Source organism: Salmo salar, chromosome ssa03 (assembly GCF_905237065.1).
Source record: "Salmo salar chromosome ssa03, Ssal_v3.1, whole genome shotgun sequence".
NCBI lineage: Eukaryota > Metazoa > Chordata > Actinopteri > Salmoniformes > Salmonidae > Salmo > Salmo salar.
Window position 1 is genome coordinate 52,461,934 of NC_059444.1, and position 13,910 is coordinate 52,475,843.

Sequence of the window (13,910 nt, forward strand, 5' to 3'; positions counted from 1 at the left end):
AAATTCAAAGTGTTTTTCTCTCTGAGCATTCAGAGCCCACACTGGAGGCTCTGGCCGAGGAGTAGGGTTCATCCAAGCGTTCTGACCTCACAATGGCAGTCAAGCACCCAAGCTAACTGGCTAACTTTGGCTAGCTTGCTAGCTACTTCCAGACACAAATGAGAGAACACTTCACTCTGACCATTTTACTCAACCTAGCAGAGCTGGTTAGGCTGCTTTCATGTTATCCAGAGCATTGGTGACTGTAACTGTGGTGCTGGCAACAATTTAATTACTCTTTTTTGCAGACATTTACTGACACCGGTTATATTCAATGGGTGTTACGTTTGTAAATTCATCAATTAATCTGCGCTTTGGCACACTCAGATGAGAGTACTCTGAAATCGGAGTAGATAGCCAGAGCAAATTAACTATGTCCATTGAGAACGAACAATGACTATGCCACTTAGCTAAGCCTGATGTCTTAATAGCCAACTAAATGTATGTTAGGTAGCTAGCTAACATAACGGTACATACTACTGTAATGATATGCTATGCGGTTCGTAAGTATAGCGTTGCTAAAGAATAGTAACGTAACTTATTTGAAAATTAATTACATCGCTGAACATTTTCTTAACATTTGTCATAGCTAGTTAAAGCAATGAAATTGTATTCACTCTCGTCGGACTTCAGCTGCATATTTTCCGACATTTTCTTAAAATCTGAAACCGTTGGGAGGCCACGCCCGTTTTCTGAAGAATTGCATTATGGGCCTTGAAAGCACAGAAATAATGTCAATTTTGGCTAATTTAGTACGACATCCGGGAACTTCTGGCATACTAACTATATCCATACTGTGACCAATAACCATACTACATACTCCACTTACATCACAAATAGTATGGTTAGTGCAGTTAGTATGAGTATTCGAACACAGCTCTAGTTCATATGAATACCAGTGATGTTGCAAATACAGGGATACAGGAACAATAACCCAGCACCCTGAAAGCACCCTGTCAACAGTTGTGGAAGATCAGGTCATGTGAACTGAAGTTCTTAGGAAGGTTACTTTATTACTGTAGTCTTTGATTTTCATTAGCTGTAAAAAGTTATCCACTTCACAGTTTTAGCTTAATAACCCATGTATTGTTAGATTTATGTAGCTACTGATTTTGTGTAGTTATTTCTAGGCTAATGTAATCAACTTTGATATACCATTTGTCAACTACAATATGTCATTTGAAACCGAAAGGTCTATCATCAAATACCATTTCTACAAAAGCCAGCCTTTCTTTCTCTGTCCACTACTGTATTCCCATACATCATACTGAAAAATGAATTAATATGAAAAAAGTGTGATAAACCCTACAGTTTTTCTTTTGACTGCATTCTGGAAAAGGTACATAATTAAGCTACATGTGCTATTGAAACATGTGCTCTTAGAGAATGAAACAGAAGTTTACAGAACTGCGTCTCATAGTTCGATTCCTTTTATATCCTAAATCAAATGTAGACATAGACTATTTCTCAATTAGCCCAATATTAGAATGTGTTCAAATTCTTCCTATTTTCTTCTAAGGATATAACACACACACCTTTTTCAACAATACGCGCTGTAGTTAGACCTGCACTGTAGCATTGCTTTTGGCTGATACTACTGCTTTAGTTGTTTCCAATAAAATGTTACTTTGTATTAACCAAAGTTTAAAAAAAATTAACAGACCGAGATGAAGAGGTCAAGGCGAGAGCATTTACTCCGCCCAAAATCTGTCCGCATGAGATAAGCCCATTTATTTGTGGAGGTATACAACAGAGTGTCAAATTACTTAAGGTTTTTGATCGAATAGAAGTTTCGTAATGTTTAAGCTTTTACAAAAGCTTTTACAAACGCCGACATGTATACTATATTTTGATGCACGTTGCATTCCGGCAACTTTGAGAAAAACGACGTTGAGTTGTGCGTGTTGTTTACACGCGTACCTGCCCTCTCATTGGTTAGAATCTTGCCTGTCTTCAATCGTTGAGCACAATGTATTTCCATTGTTAGAGTTGTCACTCGTCTCTCTTGTTAATATAATAAATAATCTTAGCTTTAGGTCATGAGGTGTATGAGTGGGCTCGTCGTCAAATGATCCGCCTAGTTCCTGTTGACATTCTAAAGGTGATTGGCTACGCTCTGTGAGAGTGGATTTCACTGACGCGTTCCGTTCGGAACAATAAATAGAGGGAACAAGGCTCCTTCCACTTCACAAGTCTGAGAAGACGCATGAAGAAGTTCTTGCTTCAACAGTGATTGAACGGAACTCCTCTGCCTTCGTCCCGCACTATAGAACATTCCGGATTGATAACCTAACACTTACTTTAACTGTAATAGCAAAATAGTCTGAGAAACCCTGTTTTTGTACCTTTCATTTAGATATAGAAGAAAATCTGCCAAGATGGAGTCTCAGATCCGCCAGAACTATCACCACGATTGCGAAGTTGCAATCAATCGGATGATTAACATGGAGATGTTTGCCTCCTACACCTACACTTCAATGGTAAGGAGTCTACCAAGATGACCGTTTTGTTGATCTACCTGTGTATTATTATTCGTGGGCCTAAATGGCATTTTTCACCTGACATTTCTACAGGCCTAGACAATTAAAGAGCCAAGAAATTTAGCTCCCTGAAGTTCATATTTAAGAGCTTTCAGGTAGATATAGCATTCAAATGAAGCCGGGAATCTATCCTACCTTGGACAGAGCGCGTAACAACTCGTTGACGGGGTACTTGTCAGGTTACCAAGTAGTCTACAGACTAGACTGATTCATGCCTTTGTCATCAAGTTTAGTTGCCACAACAAGAACAGCATGTTGTCATGTTTTTTTTTCTTCTAAACACACTGTTTTATGTTTATCCACCCAGGCTTTCTATTTCTCCCGTGACGATGTGGCTCTGCCTGGCTTCGCGCATTTCTTCAAGGAGAACAGCGACGAGGAGCTACTCTCCTTCCAGAACAAGAGAGGTGGACGCATTTTACTTCAGGACATCAAGGTGAGCCCCTGAGCATCGAAAAACACATTTAGATTGTAGGCTGATGGATAATGTCTTTACTCCATGGAGGAGAGTGTCTACAGCATTAAGTTGATCTAGAGAACCTGGAGTAGTCCTGAACATGCTGTCTCTAACCACTGAACTGACAGTGTGAGGGGTGTAACTCTGTTCACTTTATCCTAACCTTAATGTCTGCTAGTAGTCCCTAACACTTCTGTGTTCACTCTGTCCTGTGTAGAAGCCAGAACGTGATGAGTGGGGCAATGGGCTGGAGGCCATGCAGTGTGCTCTGCAGCTGGAGAAGAATGTGAACCAGGCCCTGCTGGACCTGCACAAGATTGCCTCTGACAAGGTTGACCCCCATGTAAGTTATAGTGGAACTGCACATACCATGTATTTATCACATAGAATACAGGTACTGTCCCAGGAGATGAGCAGGTTGTTGTAGCTCTAACTAATGACACAAGATTGTGTGACCTGCTTCACACGCACACAATAGTCCACTGATGCACACTAGACACACAATGCAGCTAATGCATAAGTTTGCATAAAGGGCGGCAGGTTGTCTAGTGGTTAGAGCGTTGGTCCAGTAACAAAGGTTGCTGGATTGAATCCCCTAGCTGACAAGGTAAACATATGTACTGCCCCTGAAGAAGGCAGTTAACCCACTGTTCCACGTTAAGATCTCATTGTAAATAAGAACTTGTTCTTAACTGACTTGCCTAGTTAAAAAAGCTGGAAACACATTATCTGCACTTATGCCATTACCACCAGGCTCTTGTTACTGTATCTACAATAGTCTGTAGTTATTCTCTTGTCTGACCTGTGTTTTCCCTCTTTAGCTGTGTGACTTCCTGGAGACCCATTACCTGAACGAACAGGTGGAGGCCATTAAGAAGCTGGGTGACCACATCACCAACCTCACCAAGATGGATGCTGTCAAAAACAAGATGGCAGAGTACCTGTTTGACAAGCACACCCTGGGAGGCCAGAGCTAAACCACTTCCATCCCCAGGCTACGGCATCCAGCCTCAGACCAGGACTCCTGGCTTCTCTGATAGATCCTACTGGCTTTGTGTTTAGAGGGAGGGGAGAGTGTTAAACTGGTGCAGTGCAACACAGCTGTAACATTGAGGTATTTTTGTTGACAACACTATTGTATTGGAGGCAAGGTGTCTTGTAAAACAATAAAAAGAAAGTGTTGACCTGTAGTAATGGATGTTGTAACAGTCTATTCAGGTTTTGCTCTGTCTTGATAAGCATCTCGATACCCAGTGATAAATACTGACAGTTGTAGACCTACTGAGGGTCATAACAATAGGAAAAGTTTAACATGAGGTTTATAAAGGACATTACATCCTCCAGAGGTTGTCCTTTACCATAACTTGTAATGGTGCCATGTCAATTAAGGGCCCGACTGTCAACTCTAGGTCCATAGGAGTAAAATGGGTAACTACAGTTGATGTAGACTTTGACTCTGCATCACAAGTTTATTAGAGGGCAATCAAACCCTTGCGTTCTGCTCGGTAAATCAGTTAGCCAGCTGTTATGGTGCATTTCCTAGTGATGGGAAGTTACACTATTACTGACACATCTTCACTCATTTTGTTTGTTTCAGGTGGTAATGTCCATAGTTCCCCTACAGCAAACTATGAAGTGAATACTCCAAATAGTAATGATTCTACAAGCCTCTAGTTCATAAGGGGCTTATTGGAGCTGTCATATGGTTGTAAAGCTACTGGTAAATTACTGAAGACTTTAATTTAGGTAATTAACAGGCAAGCTGAACCTCAATTCTTAAACTGAAAAAGATATTGCTAGACATGTAATGTGTCCATATAGTAAATGAGTATCTAGTAGGTAGACCATTTGGTTAAAGGGGAAAATAGCCTAACGAGAAAAAAGTCTAATCAGCAATGGCATTTTAAATAATTGCCTTTTTTCTTCAACTGCCACCATTTACAATCAAGTGTTTACATGGTAAAATAATTGAGTACATTTTATAATAAGATGGGTATGTTATTCACTAAGATGGTTTATATTTAGGATAATGTTTATCAGCTTTGTCATGTTTGAAAACATATTTTACATGTGATGAGGCCACACAGGGTCAGAGATTTGGGATAATCTGACATATCCAAAAAGCCCACTAGATGAATATGATTCATTTGTAAATTCCATAATTTACCAATGTTTGTATTTGTTATGGATCCCTATTAGCTGCTAACAAGGCAGCAGTTACTCTTCATGGGGTCCAGCAAAATAAAGGCAGTTCTATACAATAAATCTAACATTACATTACTAAACAGATTTAACACATTAAGGGTTTTCTCTCAGGCCACTACTCTAACACATATCTACAACACAACATCCATGTGTGTGTCTATAGTGCATATGTTATTGTGTCTGTGCCTATGTGTCTCTTCACAGTCCCTGCTGTCTCATAACGTGTATTTGTATCTATTTTTTAAATCTTATTTTACTGCTTGCATGAGTTACTTGATGTAGAATAGTAGCCAGGTCATGGCTCTATGTAGTACTGTGCACCTCCCATAGTCTGTTCTGGACTTGGGGACTGTGAAGAGGCCTGGTGGCATGTCTTGTGGGGTATGCATTGGTGTCTGAGTTGTGTAGTGATGAAGTCAATCTCTCCTCTACTCTGAGCCATGAGAGATTGACATTCATATTAATGTTTGCTCTCTGTGTACATTTAAGGGTGAGCCGTGCTGCCCAGTTCTGGGCCAATTGTAATTTTCCTAAGTCCTTCTTTGTGGCACCTGACCACACGATTGGACAGTAGTCCATTTGGGGTGTTTCTCCCATTCTTCTCTGCAGATCGTCTCAAGCTCTCAGCTCTGTCAGGTTGGATGGAGAGTCGCTACACAGCTATTTTCAGTTCTCTCCAGAGATGTTCGATTTGGTTCATGTCCGGGCTCTGGCTGGGCCACTCAAGGACATTCAGAGACTTGTCCCGAAGCCACTCCTGAGTTCTCTTGGCTGTGTGCTTAGGGTCGTTGTCCTGTTGGAAGGTGCACCTTCGCCCCCAGTCTGAGGTCCTGAATGCTCTGGAACAGGTTTTCATCAAGGATCTCTCTGTACTTTTCTTTGTTCATCTTTCCCTCGGTCCTTACTAGTCTCCCAGTCCCTGCCGCTGAAAAACATTCCCACAGTATGATGCTGCCATCACCATGATTCACCATAGGGATGGTGCCAGGTTTTCTCCAGACGTGACACCCTGCGATCAGGCCAACGAGTTCAGTCTTGGTTTCATCAGACCAGAGAATGTTATTTCTCATGGTCTAAGTGTCACGCCCTGATCTGTTTCACCTGTTCTTGTGATTTTCTCCACCCCCCCAGGTGTCAATTATTTTCTCCTGTGTATTTATCACTGTGTTTCCTGTCTCTCTGTGCCAGTTCGTAATGTCAAGTCAACCAGCGTGTTTTTCCCGGGCCCCTGCTTTTTCTTATCTCTCTTTTGCCAGTCCTCCTGGTTTTGACCCTTGCCTGCCCTGACTCTGAACCTGCCTGACCTGACCTGACCTCGAGCCTGCCTGCCACTCTGTACCTCCTGGACTCTGACCTTGTTATGATCTTTTTGCCTGTCCACGACCATTCTCTTGCCTGCCCCTTAGATACTAATAAATATCAGAGACTCAAACCAACTGCCTCCCGTGTCTGCATCTGGGTCTCACCCTGTGCCCTTATACTAAGAGTCCTTCAGGTGCCTTTTGGCAAACTCCAAATGGTCTGTCATGTGCCTTTTACTGAGAAGTGGCTTCTGTCTGGCCACTCTACCATAAAGGCCTGATTGGTTTCTGCAGAGATGGTTGTCCTTCTGGAAGGTTCTCCCATCTCGACAGAGGAACTAACCCCCATAATAAGATAGATTTTTTTGTTGTTGTCAATATTCTGAACAAATATTGTAATCACTGTTCTGCATCATATGCTTCAACAATTAATGTATTTGCTGTGCTAGACCTAAGGGATAATGTAAGCTTCATAATTGTTCTTTTATGTTCAAAATCTAGAACCCCATGCCAGATTGCTAACTAAATTAGCCCTGGAGCATTTAATATAGCTATAAAACAAAACAAAAATATGTTTGGAGATTTGTATTACACATTTATGAATCATCTAAATGTTAGCATTAAACACTCAAGGCCATTGAACACTTGTTGGACAATAATTGTACAAATGTAACGCCTTTTATGGTGTCTGACGGAGTTGACATAAATCCACTTAGTTGCATTTTATGAACAAATAGTTTGTTCCTTTACATGGTGTTAATAGCTGATACTTTGGTCTGTCAAAATATAAACTTCACATTTTGTTAATATTAAGACAAATATTTGTAGAAAAAGGTAGATTGTCCCATCTTTTAAGAATCTCTGAGCTCTAAAACAGCAAATTTTTCTCTCTGCCCCATGGCAAAAAAATCCATAGATTTTAGCTACACTAGATATGATATAACCAAAGATTGTTGTTATCCAGCATTTCTGGACATTACAGGTTTGCCTAATCAAAACACTGCAATAGATTCTACAACTAACCTGGTATTGGCTGTACTCTCTTGGTTCCCAATTCTGGAAACCAGTTATCTTAAACATGTCCGTTTCCAGTTGCAGGTGGTTCTAGAAATACCAGAGAAAACACAGATGATAGTAAATAAATATATCTTTCTGAGTTATCCCTAGTGTTTGTGCATTTATCTGTTGCCTTTTCTTTGCAGGTTTTGCTCAAACTCAGCCGCTTTTTCTATAATCCTGCAGATTCATTATCATTCTCCAATGCCTCCAATATTACGCATGCCTACCCATCATGGTATTGGGCAACTGCTGACACTTGAGAACTCATCTGGTTTAGAAATCAAACTCTGGTTCTCTTATTGCAGACCAAATTTTATACATTTTCCCCAGTTGTTTTTTAGAGAACATTGTATTGCAAGGTATGCTACAGTATATATGTGTAGGATATGCTGTGTTGGCTAATTTGCATATGCAACTTCATTTTTAAACATACATTCTAGCATACATGACACACACATCTTTCTATCTAAACGCTTTTGCTTGGCTTTCTACGTAAAGTATATGATTGAATGTATCTTCAAGCCTGCAGCTTGTTACTTGAAAAGAGACATAAATCAGGTCAAAACATGACAGCAACAAAAATGTCACTGAAAGATAGCTAATGAAACACAAGCCTCATGAGCAGGCAAATTGACATTTACAGTAGCAGGCTAGGCTAGTCAAACTAACATCGGATAGCTTAAAAAAAAAATGGCTAAATGGTGAACGGAGTTACCTCTTCATAGGACAATTTGTATTGCATGCTGAATATTTCAAGTGCACTCAAAAACAGATGTTGATCTTATTTCAGTCTTTGGGAGTTCATCAAACACATACAGCAAGCAGTTTGAGTTTTCAGACCTCATTTGAGACTGTGTTTACATCCTAGATAGAAGCAGTGTTAAACTGTTATTTTTATGAGAAAATGTGCAAATCAAATCAAATTTATTTATATAGCCCTTCGTACATCAGCTGATATCTCAAAGTGCTGTACAGAAACCCAGCCTAAAACCCCAAACAGCAAGCAATGCATGTGAAAGAAGCACGGTGGCTAGGAAAAACTCCTTAGGAAAAACTCCCTAGAAAGGCCAAAAACCTAGGAAGAAACCTAGAGAGGAACCAGGCTATGAGGGGTGCCCAGTCCTCTTCTGGCTGTGCCAGGTGGATATTATAACAAAACATGGTCATGATGTTAAAATGTTCATAAATGGTCAAATAATAATAATCATAGTAGTTGTCGAGGGTGCAACAAGCACGTCCGGTGAACAGGTCAGGGTTCCATAGCCGCAGGCAGAACAGTTGAAACTGGAGCAGCAGCATGGCCAGGTGGACTGGGGACAGCAAGGAGTCATCATGCCAGGTAGTCCTGAGGCATGGTCCTAGGGCTCAGGTCCTCCGAGAGAAAGAAAGAAAGAGAGAATTAGAGAGAGCATATTTAAATTCACACAGGACACCGGATAAGACAAGAGAAATACTCCAGATGTAACAGACTGACCCTAGCCCCCCGACACATAAACTACTGCAGCATAAATACTGGAGGCTGAGACAGGAGGGATCAGAAGACACTGTGGCCCCATCCGATGATACCCCCGGACAGGGCCAAACAGGCAGGATATAACCCCACCCACTTTGCCAAAGCACAGCCCCCACACCACTAGAGGGATGTCTAGCCGAGTATAGCCCACAAAGATCTCCGCCACGGCACAACCCAAGGCAGGAAGACAGGAAGACCACGTCAGTGACTCCAACCACCAACTTACCGTCCTAAGACAAGGCCGAGTATAGCCCACAAAGATCTCTGCCACGGCACAACCCAAGGCAGGAAGACAGGAAGACCACGTCAGTGACTCAACCCACTCAAGTGACGCACCCCTCCCATGGACGGCATGGAAGAACACCAGTAAGCCAGTGACTCAGCCCCTGTAATAGGGTTAGAGGCAGAGAATCCCAGTGGAGAGAGGGGAACCGGCAAGGCAGAGACAGCAAGGGCGGTTCGTTGCTCCAGCCTTTCCGTTCACCTTCACACTCCTGGGCCAGACTATACTTAATCATAGGACCTACTGAAGAGATAAGTCTTCAGTAAAGACTTAAAGGTTGAGACTGAGTCTGCGTCTCTCACATGGGTAGGCAGACCATTCCATAAAAATTGAGCTCTATAGGAGAAAGCCCTACCTCCAGCCGTTTGCCTAGATATTCTAGGGACAATTAGGAGGCCTGCGTCTTGTGACCGTAGCGTACGTGTAGGTATGTACGGCAGGACCAAATCGGAAAGATAGGTAGGAGCAAGCCCATGTAATGCTTTGTAGGTTAGCAGTAAAACCTTGAAATCAGCCCTTGCCTTAACAGGAAGCCAGTGTAGGGAGGCTAGCACTGGAGTAATATGATCACATTTTTTGGTTCTAGTCAGGATTCTAGCAGCCGTATTTAGCACTAACTGAAGTTTGTTTAGTGCTTTATCCGGGTAGCCGGAAAGTAGAGCATTGCAGTAGTCCAGCCTAGAAGTAACAAAAGCATGGATTCATTTTTCTGCATCATTTTTGGACAGAAAGTTTCTGATTTTTGCAATGTTACGTAGATGGAAAAAAGCTGTCCTTGAAACAGTCTTGATATGTTCTTCAAAAGATAGATCAGGGTCCAGAGTAACGCCGAGGTCCTTCACAGTTTTATTTGAGACGACTGTACAACCATCCAGATTAATTGTCAGATTCAGCAGAGGGTCTCTTTGTTTCTTGGGACCTAGAACAAGCATCTCTGTTTTTTCCGAGTTTAAAAGTAGAACGTTTGCAGCCATCCACTTCTTTATGTCTGAAACACAGGCTTCTAGCGAGGGCAGTTTTGGGGCTTCACTAAACCAGGCCAGAACTTGTCCATGTAGACCAATTTGGGTTTCCAATCTCTCCAAAAGAATGTGGTGGTCGATGGTATCAAAAGCAGCACTAAGATCTAGGAGCACGAGGACAGATGCAGAGCCTCGGTCTGACGTCTTTAAAAGGTCATTTACCACCTTCACAAGTGCAGTCTCAGTGCTATGATGGGGTCTAAAACCAGACTGAAGCGTTTCGTATACATTGTTTGTCTTCAGGAAGGCAGTGAGTTGCTGCGCAACAGCTTTTTCTAAAATTTTGGAGAGGAATGGAATATTCGATATAGGCCCATAGTTTTTTATAATTTCTGGGTCAAGATTCGGCTTTTTCAAGAGAGGCTTTATTACTGCCACTTTTAGTGAGCTTGGTACACATCCGGTGGATAGCGAGCCGTTTATTATGTTCAACATAGGAGGGCCGAGCACAGGAAGCAGCTCTTTCAGTAGTTTAGTTGGAATAGGGTCCAGTATGCAGCTTGAGGGTTTAGAGGCCATGATTATTTTCATCATTGTGTCAAGAGATATAGTACTAAAACACTTTAGTATCTCCCTTGATCCTAGGTCCTGGCAGAGTTGTGCAGACTCAGGACAATGGAGCTTTGGAGGAATACGCAGATTTAAAGAGGAGTCCGTAATTTGTTTTCTAATGATCATGATCTTTTCCTCAAAGAAGTTCATAAATGTATTACTGCTGAAGTGAAAGCCATCCTCCATTTGCGAATGCTGCTTTTTAGTTAGCTTTGCGACAGTATCAAAAAGACATTTCGGATTGTTCTTATTTTCCTCAATTAAGTTGGAAAAATAGGATGATCGAGCAGCAGTGAGGGCTCTTCGATACTGCACGGTACTGTCTTTCCAAGCTGGTCGGAAGACTTCCAGTTTGGTGTGGCGCCATTTCTGTTCCAATTTTCTGGAAGCTTGCTTCAGAGCTCGTGTATTTTCTGTATACCAGGGAGCTAGTTTCTTATGACAGATGTTTTTCGTTTTTAGGGGTGCAACTGCATCTAGGGTATTGCGCAAGGTTAAATTGAGTTCCTCGGTTAGGTGGTTAACTGATTTTTGTCCTCTGACGTCCTTGGGTAGGCAGAGGGAGTCTGGAAGGGCATCAAGGAATCTTTGGGTTGTCTGAGAATTTATAGCACGACTTTTAATGCTCCTAGGTTGGGGTCTGAGCAGATTATTTGATGCAATTGAAAATGCAATAAAATGGTGGTCCGATAATCCAGGATTATGAGGAAAAACATTAAGATCCACAACATTTATTCCATGGGACAAAACTAGGTCCAGAGTATGACTGTGGCAGTGAGATTTGAGGTATCACGATCTCTTTCAATAATGGCAGGAATGGAGGAGGTCTTTATACTAGTGAGATTGCTAAAGCGAACACCGCCATCTTTAATTTTGCCCAACCTAGATCGAGGCACAGACACGGTCTCAATGGGGAAAGCTGAGCTGACTACACTGACTGTGCTAGTGGCAGACTCCACTAAGCTAGCAGGCTGACTAACAGCCTGCTGCCTGGCCTGCACCCTATTTCATTGTGGAGCTAGAGGAGTTAGAGCCCTGTCTATGTTCGTAGATAAGATGAGAGCACCCCTCCAGCTAGGATGGAGTCCGTCACTCCTCAACAGGCCAGGCTTGGTCCTGTTTGTGGGTGAGTCCCAGAAAGAGGGCCAATTATCTACAAATTATATCTTTTTTTGGGGGGGGGCAGAACACAGAAGAATTGAAGGTGCCAACACATTTTATAGTTATTATAAGAATGTTTTACTGTCAAATATAAAAATCTGCTCCTCCCTCGATGGGGATCGATCAACTTCACGTTTTTCGGCTTCTGCCCACAACTTATAGGCTACTGCATATTTGAATTAATACTTGAGAGAGTAGCCCACCATTCACATTCTATTCCATATGCTGAGCCATAGGCCTATCCAAACCTTTACACTCAATGTAGTTGGTCCAAAGTTGGCATCACGACACTCACTTTAATTTCACTTTCACTACAACAAAGTAATCAGCCTCTGTTTTCAGGTAGACTAACACAATACTTGTTAAATTTTATTCATGATAGAATCTTCAGCTTATTAGGACTGGACATGATTCCCTTTACAACCATGTATGTATGTATACTTTTAATGAATTGATACTGCAATTAAATTGTGTAATCATGTCAGCAGTTTCTTGACTTTGAGTGCCTCGACTCCTTTTAAGTTAATTGAGAATTAGACATTATTAATTTTGTGCCATAGTCTGGTCTAGTAGTAATGAGGTGTTTAGTCCCAGGATCCTTAGCTTAGTGATGAGCTTTGAGGGAATTATGGTGTTGAACGCTGAGCTGTAGTCAATGAATAGCATTCTCACATAAGTGTTCCTTTTGTCCAGGTGGGAAAGGGCAGTGTGGAGTGCAATGGAGATTGCATCATCTGTGGATGTGTTTGGGCGGTATGCAAATTGGAGTGGGTCTAGGATTTCTGGGAAAATGGTGTTGATGTGAGCAATTACCGGCCTTTCAAAGGACTTCATGGCTATGGACCTGAGTGCTATGGGTCTGTAGTCATTTAGGCAGGTTGCCTTTGTGTTCTTGGGCACAGGGACTATGGTGGTCTGCTTGAAACATGTTGGTTTTACAGACTAAATTCCTCTACCTTTCTGTCACCCCCCTCTCATTCATAACATGATATCTCAACGAAGAGAGAGAAAATACTAATATATACTGCTCAAAAAAATAAAGGGAACACTTAAACAACACATCCTAGATCTGAATGAAAGAAATAATCGAATTAAATATTTTTTTCTTTACATAGTTGAATGTGCTGACAACAAAATCACACAAAATAATCAATGGAAATCTAATTTATCAACCCATGGAGGTCTGGATTTGGAGTCACACTCAAAATTAAAGTGGAAAACCACACTACAGGCTGATCCAACTTTGATGTAATGTCCTTAAAACAAGTCAAAATTAGGCTCAGCAGTGTGTGTGGCCTCCACGTGCCTGTATGACCTCCCTACAACGCCTGGGCATGCTCCTGATGAGGTGGCGGATGGTCTCCTGAGGGATCTCCTCCCAGAGCTGGACTAAAGCATCCGCCAACTCCTGGACAGTCTGTGGTGCAACGTGGCGTTGGTGGATGGAGCGAGACATGATGTCCCAGATGTGCTCAATTGGATTCAGGTCTGGGGAACGGGCGGGCCAGTCCATAACATCAATGCCTTCCTCTTGCAGGAACTGCTGACACACTCCAGCCACATGAGGTCTAGCATTGTCTTGCATTAGGAGGAACCCAGGGCCAACCGCACCAGCATATGGTCTCACAAGGGGTCTGAGGATCTCATCTCGGTACCTAATGGCAGTCAGGCTACCTCTGGCAAGCACATGGAGGGCTGTGCGGCCCCCCAAAGAAATGCCACCCCACACCATGACTGACCCACCGCCAAACCGGTCATGCTGGAGGATGTTGCAGGCA

General features: G+C 42.2%; 1 protein-coding gene across 1 annotated transcript; it reads left to right on the plus strand.

Annotated features, from left to right (window-relative positions):
• Window positions 1–2,158: 2,158 nt before the first annotated feature.
• On the plus strand, window positions 2,159–4,226 carry LOC106600951 (ferritin, middle subunit-like). The gene is made up of 4 exons (XM_014192757.2): window positions 2,159–2,519; window positions 2,887–3,015; window positions 3,254–3,379; window positions 3,858–4,226. Exons 1-4 carry the CDS (start codon window positions 2,418–2,420, stop codon window positions 4,011–4,013), a joined length of 513 nt encoding a protein of 170 aa, XP_014048232.2. The 5' UTR covers window positions 2,159–2,417; the 3' UTR covers window positions 4,014–4,226.
• Window positions 4,227–13,910: the final 9,684 nt, after the last annotated feature.

What these genes read in the sequence shown, in the direction of transcription:
- LOC106600951 (XM_014192757.2), top strand. Translation starts at nt 2,418, where the DNA reads ATGGAGTCTCAGATCCGCCAGAACTATCACCACGATTGCGAAGTTGCA. An exon ending in TTTTACTTCAGGACATCAAG is followed by an intron (nt 3,016 to 3,253) that starts GTGAGCCCCTGA and finishes TGTCCTGTGTAG; the next exon opens with AAGCCAGAACGTGATGAGTG. An exon ending in CTGACAAGGTTGACCCCCAT is followed by an intron (nt 3,380 to 3,857) that starts GTAAGTTATAGT and finishes TTCCCTCTTTAG; the next exon opens with CTGTGTGACTTCCTGGAGAC.